General features: G+C 32.9%; 1 protein-coding gene across 6 annotated transcripts in view; it reads left to right on the forward strand.

The window, feature by feature from the left end:
• Window positions 1–27,808, forward strand: part of WDR7 (WD repeat domain 7) — a 361,544-nt gene that overhangs the window by 116,391 nt on the left and 217,345 nt on the right. For 5 of the 6 annotated variants that reach the window (XM_087439267.1, XM_087439266.1, XM_087439269.1 and 2 more), the window contains 2 exons: window positions 13,879–13,997; window positions 15,718–15,841. The exons of the other annotated variant lie outside the window; for it this stretch is intronic. In XM_087439267.1, coding sequence (XP_087295393.1) covers window positions 13,879–13,997; window positions 15,718–15,841 — 243 coding nt within the window. The remainder of the gene's footprint in view (window positions 1–13,878; window positions 13,998–15,717; window positions 15,842–27,808) is intronic. 6 annotated transcript variants of the gene reach the window in all.

A 27,808-nucleotide genomic window follows, 5' to 3' on the forward strand; every position in this document is an offset into this window, starting at 1 on the left:
AAAAACCTATTGTGATTTCAACTGCAATTTTATTGAATTTATACATCACTTTGGGGATAATTAATATTTTCATGGGATTCACTTATGCAGTCCATCAACTTGATATCTGTCTACACTTACTTAGGTCTTATTTAGCTATCATAACACTTTTATAGTTTTCTGTTAGAGGTCTTATATATCTTTTATTAGGTTTATTCCTAGATATTAGATTTTTAAAATAGTCTTATAATTGGTATTAAAATTTTTTCATTTTCTGTGCCCTTGGTATAGAAATGAAGTTGATTTTTGTATACTGACCTTGTATCAAGCAATCTTGGTAAATTCACCTATTTATTGTAATACTTCATCTGTACATTCCTTTGATTATATGGATGATCATATGGGATAACTTTTTCTTCCAGTGTCAACTTTTAATCTTTCATAATTATGGATTTTTCCTATATGCTTTTACAGATAACTTTTAAGAAATTAACTCTATTATTCCTTTCTTATGTGTTTATCGTCAATATGTGTTGGATTTTATCATGCTTTTTCTGTATCTATTGAGATGATTATATAACTTTTTTCCACTGTTAATTTGATGAATTTAGAACGTAAACCCAGTTTTGCATTCAGGAGTAAAAACAATCTTGTGATGTATTATTTTTGTATATATTGTTGCATTTGGTTTAATATTTTTTATTTAGGAAAAAGTTTTCTTCTAATATCGTTAATAGGGTTTTACATTATTCAGGTTTCAGAAAATGGATTGGGGAATCTTTCCTCTTGTTTTATTTCAGGTAGAATTTGTGTGACTCTAATTTAATGTAATCTAATTTACTCAGGTATAATTTGTGCATTATTTCTTTCATAAATGTGCAGTGGAATTTGCTGGATTTAGATCTAGAGTTTTCTTTGTAGGGAGTTTTAAAATTCTGATTTCAGTTTCTCATTGTTGTATGACTCTTCAGATTTTCTGTTTCTTCTTATGTCAATTCGTTAAGTAGTACACATGTAGGGATTTTTCCAGTTCTTCTAAATTTTCAAATGTGTGGGCATTTGAAAAGATAATGTTGTGTGATCTTTTTAATTTCTCTGGTATCTGTAGTGATGTCTTTGTTTTTGTTTCTGATATTAATCATTTGTGTCTCCACTCTTTTTTCTTGATCAGTCTTACCAGGGACTTATCAACCTTTTGTCCTTTTAATGAACCCACTGTGCCTTTGTTTATCCTTTCTAGTGCATAATTTTTCCTGTTTCACTAAATTCTGCTCTTTATTTACTTCTCCTCCTTCCTTTGGATTCAGTGTGCTGGTTTTTTAAATTAACTTCTTAAGATGGATGGTTTCTTACTGATTTTCAGCCCTTCTTCATTTAGAGTGTATGCCAAAAATCATGTCATCTGTGAATAAAGACAATTTTACTTCTTTTCAATCAGTATGCATTTTATTTTTCTTACCTTATTGCACAGGTTAGGACTTACAGAACAATGTTTAATTGAAGAAGTTAGAGCAGACTTCCTTGCCTCATTCCCAATCTTAGGGATAAAGCATTTAGTCTTTTACTGTTAAGTGTGATGTTAGCTATAGGTTTTTCTTAGATGACGTTGAGGAAGTCATAGTGGCATTGAGGAAGTTCCCTTTTATTCATAGTTTGCTGAGATTTTAAAATTATTAATGGTTGTTAGATTTTGTCAGATGATTTTTCTGCATCTGTTGAAATTATCATATGATTTTTTTTTTCCTTTATTTTCTTACTAAGACAAAGTACATTGCCTTTTGAGCTTTAAAACAACCTTGCAATCCTGGAATAGACCACACTTGGTCATGATGAATTACCCTTTTTATAGATTATTGGATATAATTTGCTCAAATTTTGTTAAGAGCTTTTATGTGTGTATGGTCATGAAGGATTTTGCTCTACAGTTTTCATTTCTGATAATGTCTTTGTTCAATTTTGGTAACAGGATAATGTCAGTCTCACAGAATGAGTTAGGATATTAACCTTCATTTTGTATTTCCTGGAAGGGTTTGCGTAGAATTGATATTTTTTATTTCTTTGATCTAATTCACTAGTGAAAGTATGAGGGCCTAGAATTTTCTTTATGGGAAGATTTTTAACTACAAATTTAAATGGTTTAATAGATATAGGGCTATTTAGGTTCCTTTCTTTTTAATTTCATCTTGGATGAACTTTGGTAGTTTGTGTCAAATTTATTGGCAAAAATTTGTTTAATATTCTCATTTTCCTTTTCGTATCATGTCTGTAGAATTTCAAATGGTATTCCCTCTCTCAATTCTGTTATTCATAATTTGTTTTTTTCTCATTTTTCCTCATTAGTCTGGCTAGTGGTTTTGCAATTTTATGGATCTTAAAGAACCACCTTTGGTTTTATTGTATTTTATCTGTTGTTTTTCTATTTTGTATTTCATTTACTTCTGCTTTGATATTGCGTTTCTTCTGCTTTTAATTTGCTCTTTTTTTTTAGTTTTTTAAGGTGGAAGCTGAGGTCACTGATTTGATATTTTTCTTCTTTTCCACAATAGGCAGTCACTACTGCAAGTTTTCCCTGAGTACTGCTTTAGTGGTATCCCACATATTTTGATATGTTGTGCTTTCAATTTTCCTTTTGATTTTTTTCCATGGATAATTTATTGGTGAATTATTTAAGTTTGTAAACATTTGGGGATTTTCCAAAGATCTTTCTGTTATTGATTTCTAATTTATGGTCAGACAACATACTTTGCATAGTTTGAATCCTTTGAATATTGAGATGTTTTATGGCACTGAATATGGTCTGTCTTGGTAAATATACTGTGTGCATTTCAGATGACTGTGTATTCTGCTGTTGTTGGGTGGAGTGTTTATAAATGTCAGGTCAAGTTGCTTGACAGTGTTCAAGTTTAGTATATACTTGCTAATTTTTCTGCCTACTTGGTTCTATCATTTAGATAAGGGTTTTGAGATCTGTGCAATAACTGTGGGTTTGTTTATTCCTCTTTGTATTTCTATCAGCTTTTGCTTCGTGTATTTCAAAGCTCTCTTATTATGCATGTAAATCTTTAGAATTGTTATTTCTTGTTGATTATTTGACGTTTTGTCATTATGAAATGACATCTTTATCCTTGATAATATCTTTTGCTTTGAAATCTTTGTTTATAATAAAATAGCCATTTCAGCTTTTTTGGTTATTGTTAGCATGGCATATCTTTTCCCATTTTTTTTGCTTTTCACCTATTTGGGTCTTTAAATTGTGTTTCTCATAGGCAATCTGACCTGCTTTTTAACTGGGGTGTTCAAACCATTTACAGTTAATGTGATTATTGATATGGTTAGGTTTGAGTCTATCGTCCTGCTATTTATTTTTTGCTTGTCTCATTTGTTCTTCTTTCTTTTTCTTTTTCTGCTGTATTTTGGATTCATAGAGTGTTTTTTATGATTCCATTTTATCGCCTTTATTGGCTTATAAGCTAATTTTTTATTTTGTTATTTTAGCGGTTGTTTTAGAGTTTCTAGTCTACATCTTTAAACTTATAACAGTGTCCCTTCAAGTGATATTATATCATTTAACATTTAATATAAAAACTTTACAATATACTTGCATTTCTCACCTCCTGGCCTTTATGTTATTGTTGTCATGCATTTTACTTTTACATATGTTATAAACCTTACAAATAATTATTATTTGTGTTTAATAGTCAATTATATTTTAAAGATACTTTAATAGTAATAAAAAAGCATACATATTTACCCATATAGTTACCATTTTTGGTGCCCTTCATTCCTTTGTGTAGATCCAGATTTCTTCCTGGTATAGTTTTCCTTCTGCCTAAAGCACTTGCTTTAACATTTCTTATAGTGAGAGTCTACTATTCTTTCAGCTTTTAAATGTCTGCAGACATCTTTATTTGCCTTTGATTTTGAAGGCTGTTTTTGTCTGGTATAGAATTCTAGGTTGGCCATTTTTGTCTTTCAGTACTTTAAAGATGATACTCTATTGTCTTCTCACTTATATTGTTTCTAACAAGAAATCTGATGTCATCCTCATCTTTGTTCCTCTGTATGAAACCTTTTTTTACTTTATTACTCTTGCTGCTTTTAAGATTTTCTCTTTATCACTAGTTTTGAACAATTTGATTATGAGGTGCCTTGATGTTGATTTCTTCATATTTTTGTGGTTGGGAGTTTGTTAAGCTTCTTTGTTTTATAGTTTTCATTAATTTAAAAATTTTTCAACCATTATTTCTTCAAATATTCTTTCTGTCCTCCCCTCTCTCCTCTCTTTAGGGATCTCAAATTACATGTATATTAAGCCACTTGAAATTGTTTCACAGCTCACTGATGCTCTTTTTTAATTTTGGATTCTTTTTCCTCTGTTTTCACTAGGTAGTTTCTTTTGTAATGTCTTCAAGTTCATTCATTTTTGTCTTGACAATGTCTAACCTGCCATTAATCCCATCCAGTGTATTTTTCATCTCACATGTTGTGGTTTGCATCCCTAGGATTTTGATTTGGTTGTTTTTATATCCTCCTTGTCTCTGTCTAACTTTTTTGAATATATAGGTTACAGTTATAGTAACTGTTTTAACACCCTTATTTGATAATTCTGACATCTCTGTCAGTTCTGAGTTGATTTTAATTGACTGATTTTTTCCCCTTCATTATGGACTGTGCTTACCTGCTTCTTTGCATGCCTAGTAATCTTTGATTAGATGGCAGATATTTGAATTTTATCTAGTTGGGTACTGAATATTTTTGTATTGTCATAAATATTCTTTAGCTATGTTTTGGGATGCAGTTAAGTCATTTGGAAACAGTTTGATCTCTTTTTGGTCTTGCTTTTATGATTTGTTAGGTGGGTTTGGAGTATTGCTCTAAGGCTAATTATTTCCCATTACTGAGGCAAGATCTTCCTGACTACTCTATCCAGTACCCCATGAATTGTGAACTTTCCAGTCAGGCTGATGGGAGCAGGCGCTGTTTCTGGCTCTTCAGTAGGTTCTTTCCCCAGCCTCTAGCCGTTTCCTTAAACATGTACTGATGGGTTTTCGAGGGGAGCCTCTGAAGAACTTGGATCTTTGCAGCTCTCTTCTGTCTGTCCTGTGAATTCTCGATGTCCTGGTTTCTCAACTTCAGCTCTGTCTTCTCAACTCAGGGAAACTGCCAGGCTTCTCAATTCCCCCTTTCTATATCTTGGCCTAGAAACTCCTTCAAGGCAATAAGTGAGGCAATAAGGCTCACTTTGTCTCCCAACTCCTGACTCTCAGTCCATCATTGCTTGATGTCCAGTGGCTTGAGACCATTGTTTTATGTATTTTGCCTTTTTTTTTTTCATTTGTTTTGGATGGGATTGTAAATCTGTTTCCTCTTATTCCGTCTTGTCCAGAAATGGAAGTTCCTCTCCCTTTATTTTTAAAATGTTTTAAATATACTATTACTTTATAAAGTAAGAATCCTTTATGTTGTATAGAGTTTTAATATTTTTAGAGTGTTATTTCAGGGAGAAATGGAAACAGGCTTGCATAGGTAAGAGACTTGTTTAAAGCATGATTAGTTATAATGGTACAATTAAGACACAACCAGCACCTTTTATCTCTAGATCCTGTGTTTTCTCTACAGCAACATGTATTTATTTTCTAAATTCATTGAAAATATCTTCCAGATTATACAATACAAGTCAGGAGCAGACCATACTCCCGTTCATTTAGTTAGTTCAAACTTCATTTACGATCAGTTCCTGTTAGAGATATTCTTTGTTGTCATCATCATTATCATCTTCGTTATCATTCTTTACAGTTGATGTTTCTTCTTGGATTACATTTTTCTCTATCTGTAATCATAGTAGACACAGGTGATCCTGTATAATTTATGACATTGTCACGATACGTTATATACTTCACCACCATTATGGTTTTGGATATGCTCATCTGGTCAGGTCTGAGGATTTTAAAGTTGGAATGCTTTAATGTTGCTCTTCAGAAAAGCACTGAGTTTTGAGAGTGGTGAAGAAGGCACTGAAAATTGAGTCTTTTTCTAAAACATTTACTTAAGGCGATAGATTTAGGAATTTCCATTTGGAACAGCACAGGTGCTTGTTTTTTAAAGTAAATAAAGGTTAGCAATCTGTACTGAGAGTTACATAGTACAATACTTTAGGATGGCATTATGAAATCCACTTTCTATTTGAATATTGAAATGAGTATATGATGTAATTATTTCTTTAACAAATATTTGTTAAGCACTTTTTTTCTCCAAACAATTCTGTTTGGGATATGAGAGAGATTAGTCTGAATGTATACTCTCTTGAGTAGTTTATATGCATCCAGTAGTTAACACATGAACATAACCAAGTTAGGGTAGGAAATGGTAAGAGGTATAGGTAAACGGCTCTGAGTTCTCTGACTGCAATTCAGCTAGAATATTATATATTCACATCTTTATACTCTGACTTCTCTTACCTTGGTTTTATTTTAAACATTTTCCTCTTTCCTTATGTTTTATTTTCCTTTCTCCCACTACAGTGCACATTGACTCACAATCCATTTTTTCAAGTTGGGTTGCAAACATGAATATGCTTCTTTTCGATAAACTGTCACTTATATGTTGGCTAATACTTGTTCAGCTGCAAAATAATCTATATGGAGTAAAGAGTTTAGCTGAGGATTGGACCTTTCATAGATATTTGGGTCTGAGAATAAAGATGATATAGATAGTTTAGCTAACATAATTTCTCACAAACAATATCAGCGTATTTTATTGGAAGATAATTTTTTCACAAGAGGTTTATTTTGTCTCACAGTGAGCTTGTTAATTCCATGTTTGCCAATAATTAACATTTACTGACAGTCATGTGCTTTTTGATAGAGACAGTATTTATTTATTAGATACTTGATTTTGCAGTTTGTAAAACATCTCACTTGAAAAAGGGATGGGAGATGTCAGACAACTAAATTTTTGTTCATGGTCATACAGCCCTAAATCTGCCCATGACTTCAGGCTTTTCTGCATTCTAACACACTGTCCTTCTCTTGATCAATTCAGTATCTCAAGGCATAAGTCTGTGTTCTGTGTCTCTAGTGCTTATCTTGATTGTGACCATGTCTTTTTGTTAGTAGCTGCGTCTTTACTCAGTGGTGGGTGTGGAAGCAAATCTAAACAATTTAAGGATTTAAGGTTATGTTACATTATTTGCGATTTTATTTTTCAGAAACAGATTCAGTTTAGATTGTCTAAACTTAGAAGAAGTAGTCTTTGTTAAATTATCTCAGGAATCGTTTACATAAATTAACCAATAGTTTCTCACCATCCTTTTCCAGGGTCTATAGCAAAAAGCTTGGAGTACATATATCAGGTGAATGGAGGGACCTGAAAAGTCCTTAAAATTTTGTGTTTGAACTTATGTGTCTTTAAAAAAAAAAATTGGCTTATAACTTTGGTCTGCTTTGGAAGCTCCAAGAGCAGTGATATTTTTTCTTTTTTGTTTAGTGATTTATCACAAGTGTTTGGAACAGTGGTTGATACATAGAAGGCGCTCAGTAAATATTTGTTGAATGAATGAATCTGTAGATACCTGCTCTTTAAGCTTCTAGAGTCTAGATGACAATAACTAGGTGCTGAGGCTATAAGGGCAGACCAAAGAAATTCCTGCCTGCAAGGAGCTTATGTCTAGTGCTGAAGATCCAGAGGAGTGCAATTTATGATAATATTTTAATTGGTTATTTATTTGCCTTTTCTACCAGACTCTGAGTACCTGAGGGCAGCATCTTTATCTAATCTTTGTGAGTTTTTATATGCTTAGCCCAATACTTGGCACATTGTAGGCATTTATTAAGTGTTAATTAAATGAAGTATAAAATTTTAATAGCCTTCATATGTCTAATTCAAGTTAGTGTTTATGTTATATCTTTATCTTTCACTATAATGGACTCTCTCCCCATGGTTTTTGGTCTTAGCTCATTTATTCATTTTGGATGTTAGTAATGAAGAAGACTCTTTTTTTTATAGAAGTGTTTTGTTTATTTGTTTTGACTCTTCAGCTGGAGTTAAAAGCCAAGGTAAAATTGTCATTACATCTGAACTTATTCCAATTCTGATGTAATCCAATGGCAAATATTATCACCACTTGCATGTTTTGTCTTGCTGGCTGGCTTGCTGGCAGAATACTGTCTTGGGTTGTTAGCTCATGCTGCTCTATGGTAGGTCCTTATCCTTTCTGTTGCCTGCAACTTTGTACTCCCTTGTTGCCCTTAGCTATTTGTCTTCCTCTTTTATAGTGTTTTAAGGATATCTTTTTTTCCTTAGAATGTTTGATTAATGATTTATCGTAATACTTCATGTTGAATTAAAAGATGATTAAAATGCCCATCTACCTAAGACATAAAAGTGTAGACATAAAGGAAGTTTGTAAAAAGGCAAATGTTGCTCTCAGATCTCTGTTTAGATGGCAGACCCAGTGTGGAATGCCTTTTTTTTTAAATACGTGGTGGTTGACTCTAAAAATTTCCTAATTTCTATTTTTTTCCTGTTTTCTCCTCTATCCTCTCCCTCTTGAAGCTTCATGACTTTAAAGCGATTCATCATTAAATAATTTTTTCGGTTTCTTTTAGTGTTAAGCTTTGAAAAATCTTACTTTTTTAAGCATTGGATTTGATTTTCTGTACTTTCTAGATTTTCTTTTTTCCTTCTGAAAAATGTATTGAAAGGGCTATTTATGTTCATGTACCAGCAGGCTAGTGGGGTGTAGATCAATGTGTAGAGAGCACTTGCTACCCAAAGTATGTTAACTGTTCTATATGTATTTTTAAAATCACAATGGCAGTAGGGAAAAATGAAGTTTAGAATCAGATTTCAAATGAAGACTGAAATAGACCTGTTCAAAAACAGAAGCCGTGGATATCGTAATATGAAGTACTTATGTATATGCCATTTAAAGAGAAGCCAGAGCATATGTGTGCATATATATGTTGTCACCCACATTTGTTGATCTTCATCGATCTTTTCCTGTGAGAATGAGCAGTTGAAGAGGCTCTGAGCTGCAAAATTACTTAAAGGACTTTCCCAGGTAAAATACTATGACTTGTGTCAGTTCTGTCATCGTTTTGAAGCTGTGCTGAGACTCCTTGGTTGTGTTTTGTTAATTTTTAATAAGAAAGCTAATTAGTAGTTGACGTGGCAGCTTTTCTGTTTTAAGAAATCAAATGCTTCCTTATGTTTTATGGCATAAATCTTCGATGTTCAGTGCCGCATGTAACTTCTTCAGATTTATTGTCATTAAATCTTGAACTTTTTATTTTGGTAGTCGTACTTTTTTCTTCTTATTTTTATTGCTGATTTTTCTATGTGTGGACAGTTTTAAAAGCTTTAGTAGAGTTTAATTTCAATATCCTTAATGAATTATGAAAATAGTTCTGGATCCTGCAGTTTCAGTTATGAGGTAGTCTAAATAAAGTATTTTTTGGGGATGATGCAGAGATTTTTAAAGCATAATAAATCTGATTTCTTGGTTTCTATTACAGTATTTTTCGTGATTTTTAGTGCCCACAGGATTTATTAAAGGAAAGTGTAAATGGCTTTTTCTATATGCATTGTCATTTAAACAGGACTCCAAAAATATAACACCCAGAATCTGTTTATTTCTCATTAAAAATAAAGTTACATACATTGAATATTATTCTATTAAGACATATTCTGCTTATTCTAGCAGTTTTGCCAGTGCCATTTCTAGTTTCCTTTGGACTTCTGACTTAGAGAAAACATTATCATCTAATCCCACTACTTATTTGACCTAGCTAAGGTAATGATCACTTAGTTCTAAACTTTTATTCATTTATATTGAATTTCCTTACCCTCTCATTCTAGTGTCCTTTCAGAATTAAGGGTAAAATCAGACGGAGTTAACACAGCCTTTTCAGAGATAATCACTTCTTTTTTTTTAAGTGAAGTTATAGAAAATTCCCAACTGCTGGAAACCACAAGAGGAACTTTCTCAGTGATTTTGGTGGCATGAAATCTAAAACCTGAAAATTTGCTCTTTGCCACCAAGGCTTACCAACTTTTTGCATGGGAAAGTAAATATTTTATAGGCCATAATAACTGAATTTGTAATTAAAAATAAGAAAAATGAAAAATAAAATTATTCAATGGAATATAGAAGTATTTGGGATTTCTTTGCAAGATTACAATGGAATTCTTTGATCTTATGAAATATACAATTAAGAACAGCTCTATTCCTTTCATAAGCATAACATTATAATATAATTGTAATTCATAAGGAACAAAAACAGGCCTGTTATAGTAAAAAAAAATTATAATTTCCCAGATGAAACTTTCATGTGTGCAAAGTGTGCTTCTTAGGGTTTATGGAGTTGGATTTTCTGTTTTTTATTACTGTTCACGTACTTCTTTTAGTTCTGCTGTTTACCTCACACTTGCCTGATTGACATTATGATGCATTCGTGTGGAAATTATGAAAAGTTGTTTTCATGCAGCTGTCCTATAGTTACAAAAGAACTTCACTGCGTGAAAAGCAAACATATCATTCAGCAGACAATGCTTAATCTGTTCAGGAGCCCAAACCTATTGCTGTTCAATGACGGAAGAAAAGAGATGGATTAATTTGAAGATGCTTGTTCATGACATATGGTAATTTCTCCATAGGAAGGAAGTGTCAAATAATGACCTCTAAATCTTAACATTGACCTCCAGTTGTAGAATGTGTGTGCCATACGGTCCTTTTTTTTTCGTATGATAATTTAAGCAGAAACATTTTCCTGGTAGCATAACTTTTGTGGGGGGGCAGGGGGGGTTGTTGTATCTACTCTATAAGGATTATAACATTCACAATAATTATTTTTAGAATGTAAAGCATTTGCATCATAAAATATTTTTTTAAACTCCAAAGAATGACGCTATATTAGGATTCTTCTAAGAAGAGTGAAGTATAGTATATAGTCTTTACAAGTTGGTATATTTTGAGTTTTTATAAAGTGAGTGGGGAAAATTGAAATGATCTCAGTAGATATTGGTTTGAGTTATTAAAAAATAATTTACACATAATGTTAGGAAATAAATTATTAGAAGAAATGTAATTGACAATATGAAGACCAACATAAACTTTTCATTATGTGACACATTTTAAAAATTACATTTTTGCTAATTCTTAATATATGTCATTTTTTCATTGTAGCCTTAGTTGTTTTAGAACTATTTTTTGTATTAGTTGACACATCATTCAACTATAATATTAAATAGAGTTTTGTTTTAAGAGGAATTTGAACTACATTGTGATTGCTATTCAATAAAATATATCATTTCCCTGCTGTAATCCTTAACGATCATGCCCTTCTAATTAAAACACCATTTTTCAGTTCCACATTTACTATATTTTGCCAACTTTGTTTTTCATTCTTCACTAATACTGAGCTTTTTTTCAGAAACTGCTGTACCTCAATTCTCTCCTCTTTATTTCTTCTATTTTCCTCTGCAAGTTCCTGCACCTGTCGTTTCCGCTCGGTCTGATGCTGACCACTCTGGCTCGGACCCTGCTTCTACTCCTGCTTTACATACCTGTTTCTTAGTAAATGAAGGTATTCTCTCTCAACTTTCTAACAACTTTCTTTCAGTCTATGCTTTATTCTAATATGACATGTTCTTTTATCTAATTTATACATTCATCTGCTTTGTTATGTATGAGATCCTAAAGTTTCCATTTTATAACTTTATTTGCTAATGTCAATAATAAGGGCCAATTACAAAAATGTAATGTTACTCCTCGTTGGTATCAGCTGTGTTTCCTGTAATCTAGAATGCTGTTAAAGAAGTGCAAAGATGCTAATCTTTGATGTGAAGTAGGTATTAAAGGGAGATTCATTTTTATGGTGATGTTTACTATATGATCTCTGGTGTTAGAGCAAATGATCGTATTTTACATGTATCACTGCTCTGTGACAGACATACTTTGCTCTCTTTACACACCGGGTAGAGAGTAGGATATGAGGGGTCTCTTAATTTACATTCTCACTTGAAAAGTCTTCAAAATGATGGTTAGCACCAGTGATTATAGACTGATAGGAATTCATCTATTTATCCTTCTTACTCTTTCTGTTTCTGGCTGAGGCAAAAATCCGTAATTTCAATTTTTAAGATGTAGTTAGGCTACCATATTATCCCTGTGGAGTTATGCTAGTGGAGAGGGTTTTTGGAGCTCTGGAAATGTGAATGGAATCCACAAACCTTTATTCCCCAAGAGCCCTCTAGGATTATTTATACTGCCTGGAAGCTTAATGGAACTTGTAAGCTCTGAGTTATATCCACTCTCTTCATTGTGGTCTCAGTCTTCACTGGTGGGTGTAATATAAAAAGGAGGAAATTTACAAAATCTCAAATGTAACACAGAAGGATTCTGACTCTTCATTGAAAAGCAATATTACAATCTATTCAAATGGAAAGAATGGTACAATATCTGTAAAGTACAAAGTCCTTGTTCTAAGTACCACTCCTTTGGAAAGAAAACATGGGAACTTACAAGTATAACTCATTTTTTGTTTGGTTTCCCTGTCATAGACCTGAACTAAGGTTTGTATGTTAAGACTGGCTCTTAGCAAAAATAATTAGGATCATGTTTGTTAAGCTATTGTGAAAGATAGTAATTCACAAATAAGCTATTGACTTTGGACTGTGGTGAGAATCATCATCATATTAAAATTTAGCTCATAATTACACTTCATACTTTTATAAGACATTAGGACACTTTAAGAATTTACTAGGTAGTAATTTATATTTATATATTTATATGTGTGTGTGTGTATATATCTCTGCTAAAAATAAGTTATAATCTAAAGTGTATGTGCTCACCTTAATGTAATTATATATTCTCAGTTGAGAGTTTTCTTGCTAAAAGGGTGAATCTTTAGATAAGTGGCTTGTCTCTCTTTCACTGAATCTCTCTCTCTTTAACAATCTCAATAATCATTTTGAGTTTTTGGTAGGGTTTGTGTTGTTGTTTTAGAAGACTACTGTTTAGATTATTTCAAAACATTAATTTGCTAAAATTCTATGATCACAGATAATTTACCTTGTAATATGGGTGCCTTTAAAACAGGGTTGAAATGAGGACTTGAGAATATTTGGATACTAGAACTTTTAAATATTGCAGTGTTTGTCTCCTTCATATAATCAGTTTCCATATTGTGGATTAGAATTTTGGAAAAAATAACTTTTATTCCCATAATTTAGGGTTAATGATGCTTAAGATTTTGTAAGCATTGAATTGTCAGGTTTTTATTTTGTGGAATGTCTGAATTCATTTTTCCTCTCAAAATTGGTATAATGTTACTTGTTTCAGTTATGTTGTGATTAAATATCCGATTCATTTTGTAAGAAAAGGGATCAATAAGTACCTTAATTAAAGGCCCTCTGACTGTCAACAGGCCTTCTGTTGACTGACGTGGTGGTAATACACAGATGACAGGCCTTAAGTGACATAAACCTATCTTTGGATATCTGTGAATGCCCCTTTCACTGAAAGTAGTTTCAAGTCTATAGCTCTAGTATGTGTTTATTTCTGTGCTTTCCCATCCCTGAATATATATTTTATTTTCGAGGGACTGTTTAGAAATGTGTTTTCCATGTAGAATTCATATATACTTTATGTGGAAATTTATTTTTATTTGTTTTAAGACTTTGAGAGTTCTTATAAGTACCAGTTACATGATTTAGAGGTGAAATATATTTGGTATAATGCTTTGCACAAGATATCTAATAATTAGTTGAAAACATTTATAACATAATTTAGCAGATCTGCTTCTTTTTTTTTTTTTGGTGTACTTACATAAAGAAAAATCTTGGAATTAGGGAATGCCAAAATGTTTAAAGTATTTGTAATATAATACATTTTAACAGGATGGAGTCAGCTGGCTGCTATGCATTGTGTTATGCTGCCAGACCTGTTGGGATTGGACAAATTTAGGCCTCCACTTCTCGAGATGCTGGCTCGGAGATGGCAAGATCGATGCTTGGAGGTAATATCGTGGTGATATGAATATAAAACAAAAACATTAAAAAGGCATTGGACAAGTGTCAATTTGAAACAAAAATGGTTAATAATTATCTAATTTTTATCACCTGTTTATTATGTGATAGAAAATATAGATTCCTGATTTTTTATTTAGTTTATATACTGAACAGTAATGTTTCAGCTTGCATATTTGTTTACTTTTTTTTTTAATTCAGTGACTATTTGATAAAAAGTTTCGTATATTTTATGGAACTGTTTCTTAAGTACTGGTTTCTATACAGATCATACACGTACGTGTACACACACACACACACCCCCTCCCCCCCAAAATCACATGCTCAGGTTTAATCACATCAATCAAATTCTAAGTGAAGAGCCATAGTTCGATGGAAGGTACTGTATTATAATAAAATGAGAAGGTCTTTGGAATTAGAAGAGACCTGGATTTAAATATCAATTCTGCCAATTATTAACTTTGTGACCCTGGGCAATTTACTTAACCTATTTGAAGCTCATTTGTAAAGTGGGGATAATAATACATTCCTCATGGGATTGCTGTCAGGATCAAATAAGATAATGCAAGTAAAACAGTAAGTACAGAGCCTGACACATGGTAGGAGCTCAATGAATAGTAGCTATTATTTTGTGTTAATGGACTTACGCTGTATTAGAGATTGCCTCAAATATAGTATCACCAGGGACTTGGAAGTGTTTTACAGAGATTTTGTTTATTATGGCATTTGACCTATATAGCTTTAGCAGTTTGTATCATTCAAGATTTTTAATTTACCAGATATAAATAACATATTTGCTCCTTTCCTGGTCTTCCTTCCCTCAACTCCGAGTGGAATTGCAGCATACTAAAATTTTCATGATTTTGCATTGAATAATATTTGAATTCACTTCAAAAATCAGTCATAATTAAAAACAATTTTTTATTCAAACTCTTGTCAGATGCTGCTGAGTTATCTTTTCAGTTATAAATAGTTAATAAATTTATTGGTATATCACTGACAGTTGACTAGCTTCTTTGACCCCATGCGTGTGAAACATTTGCCAAAATAAAACTAAATTAAAACTGCAAAATAAAATTTATGAGCCACATTGGAAGAAAAATTGAGATAATATAATTTTGAAAAATAGTTTCCTTCTGTAAAACTAATGCCATTACACAGGAATATATTTGCTTATTTGTTGAAAACAAATTGCTTAAGCAATTCTTAGGTATACATGAATCGTGTGGATTTATATATATATGTTTATGTAAACAATACCTATTTAGCCTATTATAATGTAGAGGAATTCACTAGAGAAGGTTAAATTTCTTCAGGCTAAAAGAGAAAACAAATTTAGTAGTTCTAATTGTGATGTTTAACAATAATATTTATATGGAAATTTAAAATTGAAAATGCTAAATTAAAGTGCAAGAATGTTTTAAAAGGTTTGGAAAATGAAGTTTTAAACCCAAGGCTAATTAATTGTTCAAATATAATTCTATCTATTAGTGTTAAAGTGTTTTTTGTTTGGATCATTAATTAAAATGTCTTTGATTTGTTAGCATTCAATTTATTCCACTTTAAGTACTAATTCATTATTTGGTTACCAGTTTTTCTCGTGAAAATAAATGTGGTTTTTATATTTTCTAGCTTTATTTCATTATGAACTTTCTAGTTTTTAAACACTTGCTTTCTTGGTTTTTACTTTTGGATCTGTGGTATTCTCAGGTCAGAGAAGCCGCGCAGGCCCTGCTTCTCGCAGAACTGAGAAGAATTGAGCAGGCGGGCCGGAAGGAAGCCATTGATGCCTGGGCTCCTTATTTACCTCAGTATATGGACCACGTCATATCACGTAAGGGTTTTCATGCTTTTCTACAAAGCTTTTCATACTCATGTAGAAAAGAACCAAAACTCACAAATAGGCTTGCTACTACCTATCAGCAAAAGTGAGTTGTTTACCTTAAAGTGAAAACAAGGGATCCTCAAATTCTTCTCATTTGTTTTCTGAATCCCTACAGTTTGGAGTTTGGTTAAAAAAAAAAAAATTTATATAAATATCAAAATATTCACTAATGGGCTGACCCCTTATAAAATTAATCCCCAATCAAAAATCCTACTGTATTTAACACTAGCATCTGTCATTGCCTGTTGTATTATTATGCTTGTGGGTGCCAACTTGTTAGATATTGATCTGATGATATGCAAATACATAGATGAATAGTGCATATACAAGACGAATCCTTTCCAAGTTGAAGTTGGAATTGTGAATCTTTAAGACATAAAGATTTGGTAGAGTTAGACTACTATACTGTTGAAAAAGAGAAATTTAGAAAGGGTTTTGATTGATGGATCTTTCAAAAGAGTATAATTTGAATGAATTGTGAAAAATTGTTGAAATTTTTGAATGTTTTTGTAAAATAAAACTTCTGTAATGCTGCTGGGTCAAATTTGCATTGAAGAAAAGTTATATTGTCCTGTCATAATTTTTTTCTTTTTAGAAAAAGTATGCTTCATCCTCAATTCATCATTTGACTCATTCTTTATTCTTCTAAAGAAGAATTCAGAATTAAAATTTTAACCTGTTTTATTGAGAATAAGAGGTTCAGTTTCACTTTTTTAAAGTCTCAATGAAATAGAGTCTCAATGAAACTTTAAAAAAAAACTTTTTACTATGAAAATTTGGCTTGGGTTTTAGATGGATTTCATTTTAAATGACCTTTTGTCAATACCAGTTTTTCTTGGTAATGAAATACTCATTACATATGTCAAGACAGACAATACATGATTGTATAAGAAGGAAAGTGAAAACAAGATTCAAAAGAGTCTGTAATTGTTATAACTGGTATAACTCTACGAGATGTTTGCCAGTAGTGACTATAGTTGTTTAATTAGATGACTGTGTTTGTTTAATTAGGTATGTGACCTTGGACACTTAACCTTTCTCAGCTTCAGTTTTATCACAGCTGAAATGAAGATGATAGTAGGCTTTATAGGGTTATTTTGAGTATGAAATGAGTTAATCTTTGTTAAGCACATGGAACAGTGCCTAGGCCATGGTAAGCACTATATATTTGTTAAATACATTCATAATCTATAAAAATGCAAATATATATTTCACACATAACCAAAACATCACACATTAACAACTCCAGTTAAAATTCTTTAGTCTGTTTAGGTAACAGACTATTTATTGAGAGAATATTGGTTTTCATTTGCTTATTGGGAATTGTTCCATTTTAATAAAAGGAAATTAAGTTTAAAAACCAGGGTCCTTAGACATATGGACTCTGTGTGGAGTGTTAGGCTTAAAGTTCTTATTTAAATATGTATAGGTTTAAAAAGAAATTCTGCTATTAAAAAAAGTGTTAAAAAAATAAGATTAGGATGAAAAAAGCTCTGCTTTTGAATTTTTGAATAGTCTGGAACAGTGCTCTTTGTTCAGTAGCTTGTGGCTGTTAACTTCATAATATTCCAGAAAATAGAATTAGGTCATCAGCTCGTCATAAACCTTATTGAATAAAAGATCCCCATATTTAAGGACAAACTATGAGTGTAGTACTGTAGAGTAGATTGAAGGTGAAACTAAATAGCAAATCACTAGAGATTCTCTTAAAAGGAGAACGCTATTATGGGAATCTGGAGAAACATTTTCAAGACATCTTTATTTAGAATGGACTAGTGTAGACTGGGAGAATGGATTAAAGTAGAATAAGTAGCTGGGAGTCTGTTACAGAAGGGGATATGGGAACCAGACCTAAATGTAGATAGGGTAGAATAAAAGATAATTCTAAGCCTTGATTATAGATTACATATAAAGTTCTAAGAAAAACACCAAAGATTAGTACCATGTTGTATTCTTGACAGCTTGGGAAGAGAAGTGCCATTAGCAATGGTGGTGGATGCCATTTAAGTTTTTTCCTGGAAAGAAAAAAATGAATTAGCTACAGGTAAAGGCATAATATGGCCACAAATTACTCCCTGAAGCAATGGTAAAAAGTGTGTATGTTGCTAAGTGGGAGGTCTGTTAGTGGGTCCAGAGAGGACACAGTATAAGTAAAATAATGACAATACCTACCATTACTTGTACACTTTCTCTGTGTCAGGCTTTTGCTAAGGACCTGGTTTGTGTTATTTCATTAAACCATTGCAATAACCCTGTAAAGTAGGTACTGTTATCACTACCAACCCCTGGTTTTTTTTTCCCCCAGATGAGTTAATTGAGGCCAAGAGAGATTAAAGAATTTTCTGAAGGTCCCTCAGTTACTAAGTGACTGTCAGACTACAACTCATCTCTTAACCACTATTTATTCTATCTTGCTTCCTGCAGCATCCTTAGATCTTATATGGAATGAGGGTGGAGGAATGAGTAGATATTTGCTTTAACTTATCCTGCTTTCACACAGTGCCGTTTCCAGCCATATTAAATATAACAGCAAAATGGAGCAGAAAAATAACTATCAGAAAATTACCCTTAATTGTTCTCATCATTGTTTAAATAGGGATCAACTAGGTTCTTCTTAGGTCAATTTTAAACTTTTACATTTATGTAATTAAAGTCCTTGGTATTTAGTTTAGTGTCCCAGAGTACTTTATAAATTAACTGAATGCTGGTGTACTTAAAATTTTAATCTTGTCACTCACTGTAATTGTATTTTTAGCCAAAGAATAAACAGACATGCATTCTACATGTAACTAAAACGTCTCACACTAACAACTCTTAATATAATGTATTAATGTATTCTGGAACTTTTACATTGACTGAGTGTAAAATTAGTTTTAGTTTGCTTTACTGGGAGTTTTCTATTTTAATGAAAGGATGTCAAGCTAAAGGAATAGGGATTCTGAACGTGTGAAAGGAGAAGAAAGCATGCAACAAATGAGGAATGACCACATAGGGCTGTTGAACAGATTTGCTGTCCGAGGGGATCAAAAGGTTATGGAGGCAGCTGGTGGACAGCCCACACCTGCCATCAACGTGCTTGTAGTGAAATCGCTTCTACTATTGTCATTAATGTTTGAGGAAACGATTATTGTAGCAACTTATAGCATAAAGCATTGTTTTAGAAACTTAAAACCTATTTCTAGGACGGGCGTCTTCTTAAACACTAAAGTAGGTAAAATATAAAGCAATATAGCTGGTAAACACACCATTCATCAGATATCTTCTTATAATTTAATCATCCTGAGCATTTAAAAATGTGATAATTGCTTAAGCAATATTAGCAGCTCCTAACTTATGACTGAGCTTAGTCTGAGAGTTCGTGTCTTAGATGTTTGTCTGAAACTCAGAAAATGGTTTTACTTGACATCTATTAATCTCATTCTGAGTGGATGGACTGTGATGGCCCTTCATTTTAGAGATCTGGAGTCTGAGCTTTCACAGTGGGTAGTAACTTCCTCTGACTGCATAGTCAGCAAGAGATTGAGCTGGGACTAAGATGACAACTGAAGTCAACTGGTCGTATTGACTGGGATCTTCTGGAATTTTATTTAGGCACATTATGCAATAAAAATCTTTTGTAAGTTTGTCTGAGAGCCTGAGGAAAGCAATGGGCCAGAAGCCAGTTTTTTGTAGGAGGAGAAACTTTTTGTAGAGCATCCAGCACAGTATGTAATACATGTAGCGAATGTGGCTGCTGTCCGCTTTCCTTCCCTATAATGGTTTCTATGGTTTTGTTTTCTTGATTGTCAGTACCTCAGAATTCACTTTAATTTATGTTGCCCAGGGATTCTGGCAGTAGACCAGAAATCACTGGGGAGGAAAAAGGAGCAATAGCCTGCTTTAACTGAAAAGCAATTCACAAATTTTCATAAATACCAAGTCCTAATTGAGTGATATGCGAATTTTGCTCCAGTTCAAAGAACTCTGTCCTTGAACCAGTTAGGAAGCATTGTTTTATCCTTACAAATGCAGTCGGTATGTAAACTTTTGATGCTTGATTTCTGATAGAAAATTTGAGGATAAATGCATTGTGATTCTTACTCTAATGATAACAAGGACTGGCATTATAAATACTGAATACGTTCTTGTGATAGTGACTTACGTAAATATTGTAAATATTTTCTGAGTTATCACTCTTTAGCATGTACTTGTAATCACTTTTATGTTCCAAAATACTTAAAAAATTCTACTGATTTTTCTTACTAAGGAAGGATTAACGTTATTTTGTGAAACTATTGTATTACAATTTGGATGAAGATAAAATGTTTTAAGTTGTCTCAGATTTATTTTGAAGTGAAGATATTTTGCAGAACCCAATTTTATATATTTCTTATTTGTGACATTCTACATGTAGCATTTTGATAATTGACTTTTTTATGAGGTCAAGCACCTGCTAGTTTATGAAATATACCCACACTTGCCCTTCATTCCAGGCAGTGACTACTCTGAGGTAAATGCTGATGGTTCCTGATTTCCTTTGGCCTGTGATGCAGAGTGACCTTATAGGGCACGAGGTCACAAGCTTAATTATTTCTCATACGTTGTATTCTGCTTGCTCACAGTGGCTCATCTCCTCCTTTAATTTTAGAAACATTAAACACATAAAAGTTACTACCATTATATAAATCAAAATCTGTTCTAAAGAGCGTGCTATTGTAATTTTATGCAGTTATGGCCGATGTAGTATTAATCTGCAAATTTATCATCTCAGATATTGATAGAAGGATGTGTAACACATCGTGTTTAATATGTATTGATGTCATCAGAAAGAACAATCCTTTGTTCTTATCGAGTCCCTGCCTTTTTAGCTTCCTTTTGTGTTAAGGTTACCAGGGTTAGGCTAGTCTTTTTATCCCCCTTGGAAACAGAATAGGATTTCTTTGTTCAATGAAAGACACTCCTAGTAAATGTTTTGGGTTTGACTTTCAACAAGCCACACTGTAGTACCTATTTTAACCTGGAATTGAAGTCACTTTTCTGATGATTATAAAGTAGTGGTCATTCTGAGCACAAATGTGGATGGACCAACAATATACAAGAAGGTAAGATGGAACTATATATATAGAGGTAGTGAAAAAATATATTGTAGCTGGTAAAAATAATTTAAATATTAGTATGTTCTTTAGTAGGCAGATATTTTCAGGGTTTGCTAGTGGGGAGAGGATGGGAGAAAGGATAGGGAGGGGGTTTGATAAATATGGTTTGAGTGAGCCCCTTACCCTCCCCCAGAGGCCTTAAACTACATAGCATTCCTTCTTTCTTTCTTTTTTATATATGCCTCAGTTATTTGGAACCCTCTAACAGTCTTCTTAGGAATGATTTTCTAGATAACTGAGAGTTTAAAAATCACTAGATGCTGAGACTTAAAAAAATTTTTAACCTTTTTTGTTGAAATATTTAAAAATGTCTCGGGCTTTTTAAACATCTTCTCACTAGCCAGTAATTGTTGTTTTGGCCTGTGCTATAAAATTGCCACCATTTGCTTATTGAAGAGGGTGGACCTGTTTATCTGACAAGTATCCAGATTGATATGCCTCTTGCATTTCATATTTTCGTTTTTTTACATAATTTTCTTTCTTCCTCTTTGTATTGTCTAGTAATTGTTACCACTTTTTGCTATTGGGCTGTTTTGTCTCATTCCTAGTAGCTTCTGCCCTGATTTCTAATTTACTGTTTCCAGTGTTCTGGGAGTGTGAAGCCGGGTAACCAAACTTATTTGAGTTAAATATAAAATAAGAGTAAATTGGCTAAGAATAAGGGGTCTCTGAGGAAAAAAATTCCCTAAGCCCTAGTGTAAGCACTTTGTGGTGTCCCTATTGGCTCCTTATAATTTGCTTACTTGACTACTTTCTCCAGTCTTTTGTTGCATTCTGGGTGTATCTATCTTTTGGGGAAAAATATTCTAATTAAAATTGGGGAAAGAAAGGGAAAATCCTTTGGTTGCTCAGGAAGAACTGATGATTCTAAAATACTCCCTTTGTAATTAATGCTTATTTTGTGAATCAGCTGAAATTAAGGGATGAGGCTTCCTCAAAACTGTTTGTAAGTCTTATAGTGTTCACAAAGCCAGTTGGAAATGATTGTGTGTTGTGATTAGAAGGGAACGTATTAAATTATGACTAAGTTATCTACATAAAAAGTACTTCATGTTCTGTGGGAATTTGTGTCAAGACAAACTATATTATGCAAAGCACACTGTATCTGTATTATATCTCTTTGCAGTGTTTCATTGGGACCTAAGGGATTTGTTCCTCTTTTTTTCTTCCTGAGTGTCAGAGCTATTGAGCTTAATTTTAAGCACTCTAGACTGATCATGTATTTAACAGCATTAAACTGTTCTAGTTATCTATATTTGGCTACTAAGCTAATGGAATGACAATGGAATTTCTTCTTAATCGGTCAGAACTATCTAAAGGAAAATCCTTTAGTTCCATGTGACTTGAGTTCTTTGAGGTGATATTTAATATTCTTGTAATTTTCCTTCTATCTTTCTACAATTCTTGGAAATTAGCGTAGTAAAGTAGTAAATTAAAAATGAAAGCTTTATTGGATCAAGTGGTTATTTAGACTTTAATTCTAAGTGATAAACAGAGAACTCGATTATCAAGTATGCTGTGGGCCAGGAACTCCACAGGATTAAGAGACTTGGTGCTGTCAGGGAAGCCCTCTGTGTAAGGTACTGTAGCAAGATGGATGACAGTCTGGTTTCAGGGTATCGTTAGGAGCCCGTGACCATTGTCCACCTTGTGGAACAAAGCAAGGAGTGGAGCATAAGGAAAGTCCACAACTTGTTCCTCGTGTAACAGTGAGGAATTGGGGGGATTCCATCAAGTGTGGGACTCCTTGCCTGCTGCTTTTCCTCTCATTCCACTTAGGGAATACTGATTATCAATTGGCCCGTGTGGAAAAGCTTCTGGAGCTGAAAGGATGTGAAATAATTTTAGTTATTTTCTCATGCCCACTTCTTTTTTGCTTTCACAAGTCTCTCTATCTCCCTCCCTTCAGTGCAGAAATTTGTTACCTCTCCTAGAGTTGTAGTTGGTGGCAAAGCCTCCAGGAGGCATGGCTGTCTTTCTTTGAAGTGTTTGTACACTTACCACCTGCTCCAAGAAGTTGAAGGTGCTTAAGCCTATGAAGACTACTTTATAAAAGAAAAACTCCTTCAACCTGTGAGACATTGTTTTAAAAAAAATGGTGTTCAAATTGAAATGCCTGGTATACCTTTAACTGAGGTTCTAGTGGCCTCTGCTATAATAAATGACCTAATATTAGTTGCTGTGAAGAGTATGATATTGATTTGTGCCATTAGTCTCTTGCTGATTTGCTGAAGAACAAAAATTTATATTGCTAATGGAAATAAAGTACTTGACAAAACACTGCACACGAGTACCGGAACATGCCTTTGTAATAGAACAAGTGTCTAGTAAGCTTTTAAATATAAATTTTCTTTATTCTATACAGATTATTCCAGTACAGATACTCAGAGTCCTATTCAACTTGCTTCTACAGAGCAAAAAGCTGAGTTGATCATCTTGTGATGTTTTAAATCTTAGACACTTTAATATGCATGCACGAATCCAATTTTGATTGGATTGTGAGACATTTATAATTTTATACCATATTTCTAATTTTATTATCTCTTTTTATTGACTGGATATTATATGTAATTCCATTATTTTAATATTTTAATTTGAAGCCATGTCATGATCTGCATGTGACAGAATAGATCTTATAGTTTGGAAGGAAAACAGTAAAGTTATTGCAAGAAAATTATATTAAACTATTTTACCTGTAATATTTTGATTATATTAGCTAATGGTAGATTTTGTTCTAGTGTTGTTTATAAGTTCTGGAATTAAATTGCTCGAAGTATACTAAAATATCTTTGCCTGATGCATTCCCCCAACCCTGCTTTTTTTGGGAAGTATGGTATTTTATATTTTGTTTTTCCTTAGTAATAGTGTCCTAATGATTTATTACATCTACTATCTATTTCTATTAAGCAGATTTTGATTCAAATAAGTATTTCAAATGTTTTAATATTTATAAATGGTTTTATTGTGCATGACATTTGCAGACTTGGTAAATATTTTAGCACCTCTAGTACACAACAAACATACAGAAAAAAATTTGTTTTATTGGTTTGAGCACCCAAATTGACCTCAGCAAGATTGAGATTGATCTGGTTTCTTTCAGCTTGTTAAATGCCAGTCCAGTCATCTATAACAGTACTTAGTATTTTTGTAATTTTTCTGTACATATTTTCTGTTTGTTCTATAGAACTTACCCATCACTTGAAAAGATTTTCCTTGCTTGATTTAGAGGTGAAAATAGCCACAACCAACTATTTTGTTGCTTGTTGTTTTTAAAAATTGTTTCTATGGTTAATGTCAGCACTATAATAACAGTTCTTTTTTATAATCCTTATGAAAGGACTTTACATTTTACTAGGAAAAGATGATGAGACTTATATTTGAAATGTGTGCTTGGACTAGGAACACTCAGCTTTGGAGACTAGAGATGGAAGAGGAGGGATGGTTCTTAATACATGAATATTCCTGCTGATTTTAAGACATAGTAAATTACATCCCTCTAATAATTAAACATTATTAAACAAGTTCTGGCATAGCTTGTGGGTACAAAGACATAAATTAGCTTATTTTTGAGATACTTTTCTATCTGAGGCATGAAATGAAGAAGGCTTTTTCTTTACTCTCTAGCATGTCTTACTCAGGTTTTGTTTTATTTTGGTTTTTGTTTGCTTGTTTTTCCCTAAAGCAAGGATCAGCCTTCAAAATAATCTCCAAGTCGGAGAAAGTAAACTAGAAATCTCCGAATTCTGAGTGATGGATAGAGGATTGGGCATTTGTAGTCTTCAAGTGTCATGGTACTTTTCGTAAAATATTTATGTAGAATTTAAAGTGACCACATAATCTCAGATGTGACTTATTTTAAGGTGTGATCAGAATTCTGAGACCATCCCAAGCTTTTCCTGTACAGAAGTTGGATGGGCACTTGGGGCCAGAAGCCTTTCGCATTTCATTTCTTCACTGCCCACTGTTGTGGAGAAGAGATTTGATCGTAGTGATTCTCAAAAGGAGGGGCAAGAGGCAGGAGGGATGAGTTTCAAAAGGTGATTATCCTAAGCATTGCTCCCTCCCCAACCAAGGATCTGTATTATTTCATTTCAGTTTACCAGTCAGATGACAACAATTAGGGAGAAAAATTCACTAGAAATGAATAGTTAAATTACTGTGCTTAATATCCCTGGGAATAGTTTGTCTCTGTGTGGTTGTACTAGCAATTTGATACACATTTAGTTTCATTTGTTTCATTTTTCTTATAATTTTTGTTTATTTTTTTACTTTCAATTTTTAGACTGACTTTTTTTAAAATGTATTTTTTATACTAGTATAAAACATTTCATGATTCCAAAGTCAAACAGCAAAACAAAGTATACCCAGAGAAGTTTAGCTTCAATCCTTCCCTGTGCCCTTTACCCTATTTCCTTTCTCTCTGCAGATAATCATTTCTTATTAGTTTAGGAGTTTTTCTCCTGACCCCCATTTTTTAAATTTTTAATTGTGATAAAATAGATATAACATAAATTTACCATCTTAACCATTTCTAAGTGTACAGTTTATTAGTGTTAGTGTATTCACATTGTTGTGCAACCAATCTCCAGAACTTTTTCATCTTGTGAAAGTGAAACGCTGTACCCATCATACACACCCCTCCCCAGCCCCTGGCAACCACCATTCTACTTTCTGTTTCTATGAATTCAGCTACTCTTCATACATCATACAAGTGAAATCATACAGTATTTGTGACTGTCTTATTTCAGTTAGCATAGTGTCCTCAAGGTTCAACTATGTTGTAGCATGTGTCAGAATTTCCTTCCTCTTTAAGGCTGAAAAATATTCCATTATATGTATATACCACATTTTGTTTATCCATTTGTCTGTCAATGGACACTTAGATTGCTTCTACCTTTCTGCAAATAATGCTGCTGTGAGCATGAGTGTACAGATGACCTCTCTTTAACACCCTGCTCTCATTCTTTTGGATATATACCCAGAAATGGAAATCCTAGATCATATAGTAATTCTATTTTTAATTTTTTGAGAAACTGCCATGCTGTTTTCCACAGCAGCTGCACCATTTTACATTCCCATGACAGTGCACAAATGTTTCAATTTCTCTACATCCTCACCAACACTTGTCGTTTTCTGTGTTTTTGTTGATAGCAGCCATCTTGATAGATGTGAAGTAATATTTCATTGTGGTTTTGATTTGCATTTCCCTAATGATTAGTGATACTGATGACCATCTTTTCATATGCTTGTTGACCAGTTGTATATTTTCTTTGGAGAAATGTCTATTTAAGTCCTTTGTCCATTTTTTAATTGGATTATTTGGGTTTTTGTTATTGAGTTGTAGGAGTTCTTTGTATATTCTGGATATACTTATCAGGTATATGGTTTATAAATATTTTCTCCCATTCTGTAAGTTGCCTTTTCACTCTGTTGATTGTGTCCTTTGATACATAGAAGTTTTTAGTTTTGAAATAGTCCAATTTATCTATTTTTACTTTTGCAGCCTATGCTTTGGTGTCATATTTAAGAAATTATTGCGAAATCCAGTGTCACGAAGCTTCCCCCCGCCCCTTTGTGTTTTAGAGTTTTAGGTCTTATATTTAGGTCTTTGAACCATTTTGAGCTAATTTTTGTAGATGTTTTAAAGTAAGGGTCAGCTTTATTCTTTTGCATGTAGATATCCAGTTTTCCTAGCAGCATTTACTGAAAGACTGTTCTTTCTCCTGCTCTGTTTTTTAACATAAGGAAATACATATATTTATTTATATACTCCCTTTCCTAAATGGTAACATACTAATGCCTATCTTTACCTAGCTTTTCTCACTTAACAACATATCCTGGAGTTACGTACTGTAGACTTCTTCCCCCCTTTTTTATTGATTGTGTGGTATTCCATTTTGTGGGTGGACCGTGTTTTATTCAACAAGTTTCCTATTGATGGGCAGTGGGGTTGGTTCCAGTTTTTGATATTATGGATAGGGCTGCGGTGGATAGAGTTGTGCATGTGTCTTTTCATTTTTTGGTAGTGTATCTTGGATTCCAAGAGATGGGATTGCTGAGTCCAAGGACAAATGTATGTCGAATTTTGTTAGATGTTGTCGAGTTCTTTGTCATAGGGGTTGTACCATTTTGCATTCTCAGCAGCAATATATGTGAGGGCCTGTTTCTCTACCTTGTTTCCCATAGAGTATATTGTCATGCTTTTGGAACTTTGTGACTCTGATAGGTAACAAATGAAATGTGAGTATTATTTTGTATTTTTCTTGTTAGGAATGAATTTAGCTTCTTTTCATATAAGTATCTTTTGTATTTCTTTTAAGGTAACAGTTCGTATCTCTGGCCCACTTTTATATGGGGTTATTTGATTAAACCTTTATTTATGAGATAAAGTTCAAATATTTCCTGGTTTGTTACTTTGTTTTTACTTTGCTTGTGTTGCTTTTTACCTCATAACCCAGTTTATTGACCCTTTCTCTGTTTCAGAATTTTGTGTCAAAATTATAGGAGTTTTCCTTACTATAGGAATTCCCCAAAATTTCTTCTAATACTTGTATCATTTCTATTTTTTTTTTCCTTACATGCCAATTGGAATTGATCCTGCTTAATGGTGTGAAGAATGGATATTATCTTTTTCCATATGGCTATCTGGTTATCTCCAAAGCATTTACTATACACTAAGTTTCTATATGTAGTTTTGTCTATTTTCTATTTTGTTCCATTGGCCTGTAGCTATTTCATATTTTAATATTTAGTAATCATGGCCCAAGACCTTCTTTTTGAG

The sequence above is a fragment of the Ceratotherium simum genome, chromosome 14 (genome assembly GCF_057802395.1).
Source record: "Ceratotherium simum simum isolate JZ-2026a chromosome 14, ASM5780239v1, whole genome shotgun sequence".
NCBI classification, from domain to species: domain Eukaryota; kingdom Metazoa; phylum Chordata; class Mammalia; order Perissodactyla; family Rhinocerotidae; genus Ceratotherium; species Ceratotherium simum.